Raw genomic sequence first — 10925 nt, forward strand, 5'->3', positions numbered from 1 at the left:
AATGCAGTGGTATAAGTAAAGGCCCTCTCAGTGACTCATCTAAAAGACCTTGCTCCATGCAAGACATTTTCTAGTTATCTGTACTCTACCTTCTGATGAAAAACCCAAGTCAAGTTTTACAAGTTACCTCTAATGGTAGAGGTCTAGTTTCAAAGAAAATCTAAGTGGTACAAGGCTTTTTGAAAGTAGACAGTTTGAGGGCACCAGGAGTAATAGGCAAAGTGTTTACCAGATAAGTTTGAAGTGAAGACTTTGCCAAACCCATTTTGGCCATTTTACTACACTACTTTCATCCGAGTGCTCATTTAAGCTGGCAGTTAGGTTGCCTATTTATGGACTGGAATCCCATAAAACAGTTACAAAATCATGGTTTTGCAACTCCGAATGGGATAATGCTTTCCTAAATTCTGCAGGTTTACAGAATTCATTTCAGTACAATTAGATTAGGCAACACAAACTGACATGAAGTATCAAATACTCAGTTACTACCTTCTTGGGCAAGCTGAGCTGGAACAGGGAAGCCATCAAGAAATTAAAACTGAACATGATCTAGGTAGTTTTAGAAATCTAAGGGGAAAGACCCAAAAGGGTCATTGAAGGAGTCCAGGGAACCAGTAAAAGTCAAGGTGTTTATATATATATATAAAAAAAAAAAAATATATATATATATTATATATATATATATATATATATAAAACCAGACCATGTACCTGTATATAGCCTGCACAGAACCCATCATCTCCCAAACATGCTTTAGTACAATTCTGTTCAAGGCCCACTTCAACGGGACATTAAAACCAGATGAAGTCAAAGTTTACCATTTAAAAAGGTGATAAAACTCCCCAGGTCTGGTTTTATCTAGCTTTATGGGCCTGCGGAGTCTAGGCATTAACATGCCCGGTTGGGGGGGCGGGGGGGAAACCACACGACATGGAGTGCAAACTTTTCCAAATGCTCAAATTTAATAATTATTCAAGGACAATTTACATTTCACAGAAGGATTGAAAAAGTGGTCATTAATAGCATTGACAACAGTGAAGAGCGAGGAATTTGTCAAGACAAAGACTCAATCTTAGACTGTATGAATATCCGATTTCCAAACATGTGAATGTAAACCTATAAAGTGGTCTTCCTAAATTTCTTCTTCCGATGCAAAAATATGGACATTTGTATAACACACCCCATTCCAGGTCCCTTCTTCAGTGAAGATGGTATCTACTCTGTTGGGACTGGTTTTCTTAATTGTAGCTTTAAAGTGAACGATGGCATTATCATCTTTAATCACCATTAATTTACAATCCACCTTTTTGCCTGGAGGGATGGTTACTGTGGTCTCTTGAGCAACTGTGGAGGTCTTCTCTGTAGTGGACGTTGTCCCAACTGACCCATTATAAGAAATTGTGACCTCTGTACCTAAAAGTAGGAATTGAAAGGACAATGATGAAGAGAAACCCCAAGCATGGGTCCAGGTGGTAGTCTCCGTGTTCTTGACCTCCCAAGACAGTTTGAATGTGTGGCTCTGAGCAACACTAGTGTTGTTGGAGTAGCTTTGTACTGCCACAGCAGTGGGCACCTTTGGAAGATCCGAGGAGTCTCTCACTTCCACATTGAGGATCTGAAAAGTGGGTGTAACTATATCCCCAATGCTTACTGCAAATTTGCAAGTCTCATCAGGCCCTTCTTTTGCAGCCTCTATATAGTCATGGTCTCTAGCTATTCTACTCAAATACTTTCTATTGTCAGCTCTGAGGAGGATCTTTGCATCATCTGTAAAAACACTGAACTTGCAGTTATCATCAGGGGAGGACTTCAGTGGTCGAATATACTGCATGTCACCTTCATCGTATCTACTCAGATACATTCCTCTCTTGTCTTGCATAAGGATCTTCTCATCTGAAGTTTTGCTCACATGAAATTTGCACCAGCTGTCTTTGTGCTCTTTTGCAGCTTCAATGTACATGTTTTTATTTTCTGAGTCATAAGAAATGCAGCTCCAGTAGTTTCCATTATCAGCTTGCAGGGCAACACCTTCCTCCTTGTCAATGTACATCTCCAGTGGGCCAAAAGATTGGATTATAGGCTGTAGGAATGAAAGCCAGAGCAATTCAATTTAGTATAAAGGCCATTAAGAGTACTAAAAAAAGCAGCCAAAACACAATTAAAACCCCTAACCTTTAAGCCTACTTTCAAGAACATGAAACTGGATCACACAGACAGGATCTTAAAGGAGTTTGCCAGCCAAGTTACCTGCAGGGCTTTGTGAATCACATTAAAGTGGTTCTGTAAGGGAAACTACAATTGCCCATGAACTTTCATAACACTGGTTTTACCGATTTATACAAAAGGTATGACAGATTTAAAAAAAAAAAAAATCTGTCATGAGCAGTAAGTTTGATAATTTGTCTCACCATCACTCTGGTTCAACTATACCAATTTCTGAAATAATGTCTTCATACCATTAGATATTCAAACTACATGCAAAAAATCTGTCTTGAAAACTCCAGAAGCAATACATGGAACAAAGGAAAGTTGCCTGTGGTTGCTTACTATTCCATGAATCATGTACAGATTTTAAAGGGTACATCTGAATATTATCATTCAGCACCCCCTGCCATACTGAATACATCATTCTCTTTGCATATGACAAATCCAGTCACCCAACTAGTGAGGAACAAACTGAACTCTTTTCCCCAAAGTTCAGGAGGAATGCAGAAATCTTTGCAAATTGCCAAAAAGGCTTGAAGTCAGTGGGGAAGGAGAAACTGAACAAGTTGATTAATAAAGTATCTAGTGCAATGGCAATTTAAGTGGCCAAGGGCTAGGGAATCTGCTTTAGGGGACCCAAGTGGTGAGGCAGCAGTGCCTCAGAATTTATACGGTGTTCCCTCTTTGCATCTTCTGAGCTATCACTACCACCAACACCCACTGCATCAGTGATGAAGGAGCTTGCCTGACCCAGTCATTGCCTAATCTGGGTCACATCTCACTGCTGTAATATGCATTTTGACACAAATCAAAAAAACAAGGATTTTAATAGTCAACTAATGTACCCCTTAAATGAAAATGTGAAAGTTTAGGGTGAAAATGTAGCTGATGTGCAAATCAGAGACCATCTGTATACTAGAGGCTATTCTCCAATGCCATAAAATGAGGTTGGTTGTAGTATGGAGGTGATGCAAGTTGGACAGGTAGTGCAGATTGGGTAAGGACATCTCCATTCAACATGTCTGCCACAGCTCCTTACACTTTGCTAAGCTAGGGACCACACCAGAGAAGAGACCATCTAAACCAGTCCCAATGAAGGTTCAGTGGGAATTAGACAAACCACCTGCAAACCAAGCATTTACTTGGATAAATGCTTAGGTGAATATTGATCAGCACCAACTCTTTCAAATTACAGCACACTTGCTCATTTCAATTGGGCAGACTGACACCTTGTGTTGGTAACCTTTCATTTGCACTCAAAAGGAAAACTACACATTTCAGAATTACACACTGACATTTTAGGAAATTGATGCATTCTCTCAATTCAAGGAGTTCTGCATGTCATGCTGTGCAGACTACACAAGCTTTAAAAACCCACACCAGATGGAACTGTGGACGCTTGAGTTCAACTACAACCAGAAAACTAGCATTCAATTCCTGGTCATGCTTGTTGCGTCATAGATTATACAATTTTGCCCACAAAAATCCTAACTTCTTACAAATGCCAACTAAAAAATGTTATCACCTTAAAACATTTTGCCGAGATGGACTGGATGACTTTATAGTTCAGGAGGAAAAACCAAGCACTCACTTCCCAAATTGTACCTCCCTTTAAAACATCTGCAAACAGACCAGGATGATACCTCAGGCTGCAAGGATTACTTTATAACCTGGAACTAAAATTGCCATATTGGTAAAGGGAAACAGATCTACTTAAACCAATCAAAGTTGAACAAGGACATCCATCATATTGGCAGCCAGCCAATCAAATGTGTAACATCACATGTTCCAGAATCCTATGGGGAAATTTTAATATGTCCTTTCTCCAGGAAAGGATGGCAGAAGAAACCGATACGTGTCTGGCTCACTCCTGACTGTTTAAATCCGTGAAAGCCTCTTATGGATCACTAAAAAGAAAAGCAACCCAGGGCATACTCCTTGACATTGCCGATTTTACATAAGCTTTTCCTAAAGACTACATATCCAGACTTTACCACCACTTATTCTATTTGGTATTCATTTAATACCAGGTTTGTTTTTCAATTTCTAATATTTGTGTCTATATGTAGAGCGATTTAAACAAAATGAAAATTAAGACCCCCTTGGGTGGGAAGCCACCACATTACCCATAGAGTATCAAGGTTAAGATCACTCCTTGAAAGATAACTGCAGTAAACGCTAGGTATATTTGGTTGGAAGTGGCATAACTAAAGTTATTAATTGCGTCACAATGACACCAAGTTCTTAAACAATGGAGTGTCTTACGATATTCTATAGGAGTCTATTTAAGGATCTGAACAGGAGGGATATTAGACCAACCAAAAGGAATCGAGCTCCTGTAAAAAGCTAAACGACCACCCTTAATACACAATTACTACAAACCCAGAAATTGAGTTGGCAACAGGCATTAAGGAAACTGGGAAGCACATCAGGCCATGCTGCTGGATTGAAATGTCAATTGCAGTTGTCTAGAGTTTACATGTCCATCAGAGCTTTTAGGTCCCCTATCTGAAACTAAGCCGATTTACTTCCATTTTAATTAAATGGCCCAGTGTACATAAAGAGGATTGGTTTTATCATTTGGGCTATAAAGTTAACCCACCCAAGGCTGTGTGGGGTTAATCTATGCCTCCAGGAATCAAGTTGAGCTCATTTTACTAGTGCCAGGATAAGCTATTGTCCCATAGGACTTTGAATAACCAATTTAAAATGAAGGTATTTAATTTAATCCACCCAGTTTAAGGATTCAATGTTTATATAAAAGTACAAAAACCCAATTGAAGCAACATTCCATGCGCTTTTTTCTAATCTCTGAAATGTGATCAGGAAAAAAAAAAAAAAAAAAAAGAAAAGGTGAATGTTGAGCAAATGAGCTCAAGTATTCCCAGAACCAAAAAAAAAATCCTAAAGTGGCCTACAATGCCATTCAACAAGTATTCTAATTACCCATTCGGTCACATATCAAAGGTTCCTTCTCAGACATGGTTGGATGTAAACATTGAATTCCACTGGTGCTGCTGAATCAAGAACACAAGGCCCATGTCTTGCTACCACACCATTACACTGCTACATTCCCAGAATGTTAGTGAAAAGCAAGGCAAATGTATGCACCATAATCAAGATCCATAGTTCTAGAGAATCTGGACCATGAATTCTTTGGATGTTTCCTAACCCACCATTTAATAATATGTGCAAGTTAACCTAGTACAGATTCCAACTGAGTAATCAGCATTTCAGCCTAAAGTGTCAGCATGTACACAACCACCACCTGTTAAATCAACTGAAAAAGTTCTAGGACATGGGTTTGTGCTCAGACAATTATGGCCAATAACCCAAGGTGGAGTTTACCAAGAAGACTAACTACATACTCCTTCTGGGAATAATCTACAGTCAATATGTGGATTATTAGATTAGTGTGTGCTGATGTTTGGGTATTTGCAAGAGAAAGTTCATCTGCAAGACCTTGAAAGAAGGCCAAAAAAGCAAGCTTGCAACAGATGTAAATTTGGGCAGTGCCAGTTGGACAGCATGTTAATAGTCAAAAAAGGGGAGTGAAAAGTTTACATTCCAGTAGTTTCACATTTGTTATCAATTTGTGACTCCCTGCAATTTATACCTGTGTAATCAACCACTTGATTAAGACCACCACCTGAAGTCAAGTTAAACATCGCCTCCAACTAGAAGTCACATAAGGCAATGTCACCTTAGGTATTTCAGACAAGCATGGAGACATCTTTAATACAACTGAAACCATACCCACAAAAATCTGTTTTTAACTGCAATGCAAATTAAAACTTGTTCATGCAACTTACCATTTTTAGAATGTTGGAGAGCTTCTAACCTGAAAGAGAAGAAAATTACTTAAAAAGGGACAAAAATTCCTTGGGAAAACAAAGTGTTGCTAAAAGTTAACATTAGGGGGAGAGAAAAAAAAAAAAAAAAAATGAATTTAGGTTAGTATAGTGGTATTCTTGTCAAGGGTTCTTGAGTGCAGGCAGTGTTAAGTTCACAGGTAGACAAAAGCGTATGCTAAATTACGCCGAGTACACACTTGTTTAAACAGACGAGACTACTTGGAAAGAGCCCAGAAATCCTGTTTGATAGCTGAACAATGGCCAGTTAACTACTGAGGAGGGGAAAACTCCAGTCAGTAGCACTCCTGGTAAAAACAATGGGTTTAGGTTCATTTAGAGCAGACTAACTAGTTTGATAAAATAGAATTCCAGCTCCCCGTTAAAAAGGTTTAGCTTTCTAGAAAGGGGAAGCTACTGTAGCACTAGAAAAGGAGAAGAGATGGAGTGAAAGGAGGACTTGAGCCTTCAAACATGAAATTGAAATTAAACAGAATAACTAGCCAGAAATGGACTAGCAATAGCTTCCAAGCAAAACAAGTCAGACAGGCTTCAAAATATGTAGTGCAACAAGATAGTAGTGCAAGACCAGAACAGATCCATGTCTGCAGAGTACTGAAAGTAGCCCACACTATAAAATCCATGCTTCTAAATTTGGAACCAAGGCCAATGGAACAATGCTTTCACTGCTCCATCTACTTAGGTTCACACGTTTTTTTTTTTTTTTTTTTTTAAAGCCCCACTCAATTTCACTCACTAGGATGATGGTTTCAAATCCCATTGTTGTATTAACCTGTAGAAGTCACTGGGGTCTTCCACATGGCCTCAACCACCTCTTTAAAATTCTGTTTGGCTTGAAGGTTTATATAAAGCCCACTTTCCTGCAAAGACAAGTGCACATCTAGAAGAACTGAAAATCTCATACTGACCAAGTATTTTGACATTCTTGATATCCTTCTGCTGTAAAACATTCTGATCGGTCATTGTTTACACTTGTCAAGCATGTATCATACATTGAATTTCTGTATTATCTATATCTAATTATATTACATAATTGAACATTGATGCAATGTATGGTATTATGCAATCTAGATACAAAGTCATATTGCTTACTACACATTGGTATTACTGCTACTTTGTTGGGTTTGTTTTAATTTTATCTTTAATCTAAATTTGCACTTCATCTTGTTACACTGTACCCTGAACTTTGCAATTTCATCAATCTGTATACTTGTATATGGTTGAGATGACAGTTTGCTTTGACAAAAGGACTAGATTGATGTTCTGGGGAAAAGCTACAATGTTGTGTGCTAACATTTACATTCAGTCATTCCCTTAGACATCACATTAGGCTGTAGACCCCCCCCCATATGATCTTACCAAGGCTTATATTTTAGCATACCAGCTTCTAAGTTGGTTGTTTTGGATACATTTTCCATGCGTATACAAAGAAAGGGCATTCTCTTCAGATGGTTTGATGGTTTCCCCCTACACATCCCACTGGGACATCCAAGGTTAGAATGACAACATTAGTTCCAGGAACAGACAGGAGTAAAAGGTGAAAGTTCAAGAGTACTTGTAAAGCATCTTGGGATGGTGTTCAATATACACACTACATAAAGTAGCATTCCCTGTAATGAGATTTGTGGTATTGCACGATCTGAACAGCTGGATCTACTAAAGAGCAGGCATTTGTAAAAATGAAAGTTTGGCTTCCCATGCAAAAGTGGGATACAGTACAAATACAACTTCATAAAAAGTTACTGTTCTAACATTGGAATCCGGTAATTCACTGAAGTTTACACACCAATTGCTATTTATGCACATGAAACATCTTCCAAGTTATACTTTAGAAGATTACACATCTTGGTAGTTTAGATATTAGATTGCAAGATCTAAAAGAAAAAAGCATTTATAACAGCCATTTCTGCAAATTGCTATGTGATGTATTAACATGAATCTCAGATGGACAAGTAGCTTTTGCCATTTATCCTACACCAAAAATAGAGTGCTATATTGGAACCCTGGTCATGCATGGAGGTTATCAGGAAAGTTGGATAGTCCAGCAACATTTAGTTATCCAATTGGGTATTTCAAATATTCTGAATATTATGACCAGTAGGTTGTATCCACCAGTCTGTAACTAACTATAGTCACAGGAGTTAGAGCTCACAGTGTAGGCAATGTACAGCCATTTGTGGAATAGCACTTCAAGTATCTTTACTCCAATGTTTGTACTGAGAAAGAACTGAGTGTTCATTTACATGTGCACCCAACTAAAATAAGGCAAGGAACCCATTTATTCCAACAACATGCATTATCTTAGAGTTCTTCTTTGGCAAAAGGCATTAAACTACAAAAAAAAAAAAAAAAAAAACAAAAAAAAAAAAAACCACAGCCAATGCAAATCCAAAATAAGCATAAACCCTCAGTTAGATTTTAAGATTTAGTCCAAGTGTAGTGAAGTAGATCGAACATGGTCCACAGGGAGGACCAATTTGGCTTTTTACAGAAGCTCCTTAAATATACAAGTGTTTATTTTATAATTCTAGTGTTCTGACTTTCTGCTCCAGTGAGGCACTATGCAGGTGTATTGCTGTTGGTATAAAGTAGCATTTGACACTCATTTGATAATCAGTGTTAGAGTCACTGAGAGGATGTGCAATATTGTTTAGAATGGAACTCCAGGTCATAGCGAAGGAGAACTACAAACAATGTGTCCTATGACAGTCTACCCTTTTAATGGGCCTGTTGATTTAGTAGAACTACCTTGAAAGGTTACCAGCTTAGCACACCACTACATAGCCAAGTTAGAGGCAAAGGACATAAATTTGTCCCATTTTTACATCCTCAACCTGACCCCATGAAGGATTAGAGACCTGAACACTGGCCACTGCATCACTCATTCTTTCAAACACATCCACAACAAAATATTAGGAGGTGGATGGATGACAGAGAAAAAGAGTGCAACAAGCAAGAATGTGCCAGAAAAGGCCAATTAAGCCCAACCATCCCACATAGAATTCTTAAGGGCAATCAAATCAGACATCCATCCACAAAGTACAAACTACAGAACAAATCACTTTTCCATTACTCTCCCTTGCTAAAATCAAGTTTAATTGAAGCATACAAAAATTTAAAGCAGATTACATCAGACTGGGGAACTTTAACAAACTTTTCTTCATGAGAATTCATTTCCTGGCTGATCATTTCTGCCACACAGTACTGATTAGACATGAACACCAACTTTAAGGTTTCACTGGCATTGGAGCTTTAAAACATCAAGTTTCTGAAATAAGTCCCTGCTTAATGAAAGGAATGCCTAATAGTAGATCATGGTATTAGATGATAGAAAACAAACAGCTTGCTCATACTACCCACTGAATGGTTTAATAAAAATGATCTTATTTCTGTCAGAAGCCAACACTCAAATCCAGGAATGTTATCCACCATTAGCATCATTTGGCTTTGCACACTTGTGCCATCATAGAGCATAAGCACAGCTAACTTAAGATCAGAATAAAAATTACCTTGAAACAATTAAATGCAGACAGTTATCTGGAAAAAAATTCTAAATATAAAATTAGACCATATTTTAAAATGTAAGTTTTTAATTATGCCTTCCTGCAGGTTTTCCATTTTATTATAGAAATTTGATACAGGAGAACAAAGCTAAAATTACTGTTTTAGAGACAGCACCTATAGGAATATTAAAAAAACCCTACCCCATAAAACCACTACTTTAAACCCAAGACCCATTTACCATATTTGAAAAATAAAGAAATATTCAGGGTTATTTGACAACCAAAAAGACTCAAACTTAATCAGGCAACATTAGACCTGAGAATTTAAAACAAAGCTACAAAAAAAATTCACTAAAATAGAAGAAAAAACCTGACCCAAAATACTACAGAACCCAAAACACCCTACAAAACCTTCACATAACTCTACTCATACACACATTTAAATAACATCCAAATACCAAACTTTGTTACCTAAAAGAAATGGTGCCAATCAAAGGAAGACCAAACAAAAGAGCAAACTCCAGCCAGAATAACCAGCAGCATCTGAGGGGTCTTCTTAAATAGTCTCTTTAAGTGTGCATGGCCCCCATTACCACAGCAACTGAAAGTAATTTGCAACAATTAAGCCCCATTCCAAAAAACAAAAGACATAATTAAAGGTCAAGGATCTGGGAATAATTAAAAACAAAGAACAAAATATAAATCACACATAAGCAAGGGAGGGGGATAAATAGCAAAAGCAACAAAAAAGAAAAATAAGAGTAAGTCACAAAAAGTGTAGTCTTATTAAAGATATGTGGCAATTCTCAAAATGGATTGCTTGAAGATCCCTGTCATGTTTAATTGCCAATGTCCCTGGGTGATTTTTAATGTTCTAGCACAGGAGGCTCAACTCCAGTCCGTGGCTGCAGTGGGTTCATGTTTTCATTCCAACCAGTTTCATCATTAGAAACCAGGCTTAGCAGATAATGAAACTTGTTATTTAATTATAAGGCTTATTAGTGCTTTCATTCTTCCAAGACAAATGTTATCATAATGTAGATTTTTCATTTTATGAGAACATTATCCATATGTTTTGTTGTCTAGAACAGGTTTGTACTTCGTGGTCCTTCTATTCTTTCTCATTTATTTCAAAGCATTTCATTAATACAGATATGTCATGATGAATATAGGCAGGTTTAATGGAAGCACATTGGCTGAAGTGATAGTGTTTCTTTGTCATTTGTGCCTCATTATTAAATGATGGCTAGTTAAGAAAACAGGCAAAAACTAACACCAAAATGCAGCAATTTAAAATTTGAATAGGCAATTAAGGTCCCTGCATTGTTACAAATGACTTTAATAA

The 10925-nt window shown here is 37.5% G+C and overlaps 1 protein-coding gene across 1 annotated transcript; it reads right to left on the reverse strand.

Annotated features, from left to right (window-relative positions):
• Window positions 1-940: 940 nt before the first annotated feature.
• Window positions 941-10128, reverse strand: LOC114649619 (uncharacterized). The gene is made up of 3 exons (XM_028799089.2): window positions 10052-10128; window positions 6018-6046; window positions 941-2080 (listed from the first exon to the last, which is right to left on the reverse strand). The coding sequence occupies exons 2-3, from the start codon at window positions 6018-6020 to the stop codon at window positions 1133-1135; spliced, it is 951 nt and encodes a 316-aa protein (XP_028654922.1). The 5' UTR covers window positions 6021-6046; window positions 10052-10128; the 3' UTR covers window positions 941-1132.
• Window positions 10129-10925: the final 797 nt, after the last annotated feature.

This window comes from Erpetoichthys calabaricus, chromosome 3 (assembly GCF_900747795.2).
Source record: "Erpetoichthys calabaricus chromosome 3, fErpCal1.3, whole genome shotgun sequence".
NCBI classification, from domain to species: domain Eukaryota; kingdom Metazoa; phylum Chordata; class Cladistia; order Polypteriformes; family Polypteridae; genus Erpetoichthys; species Erpetoichthys calabaricus.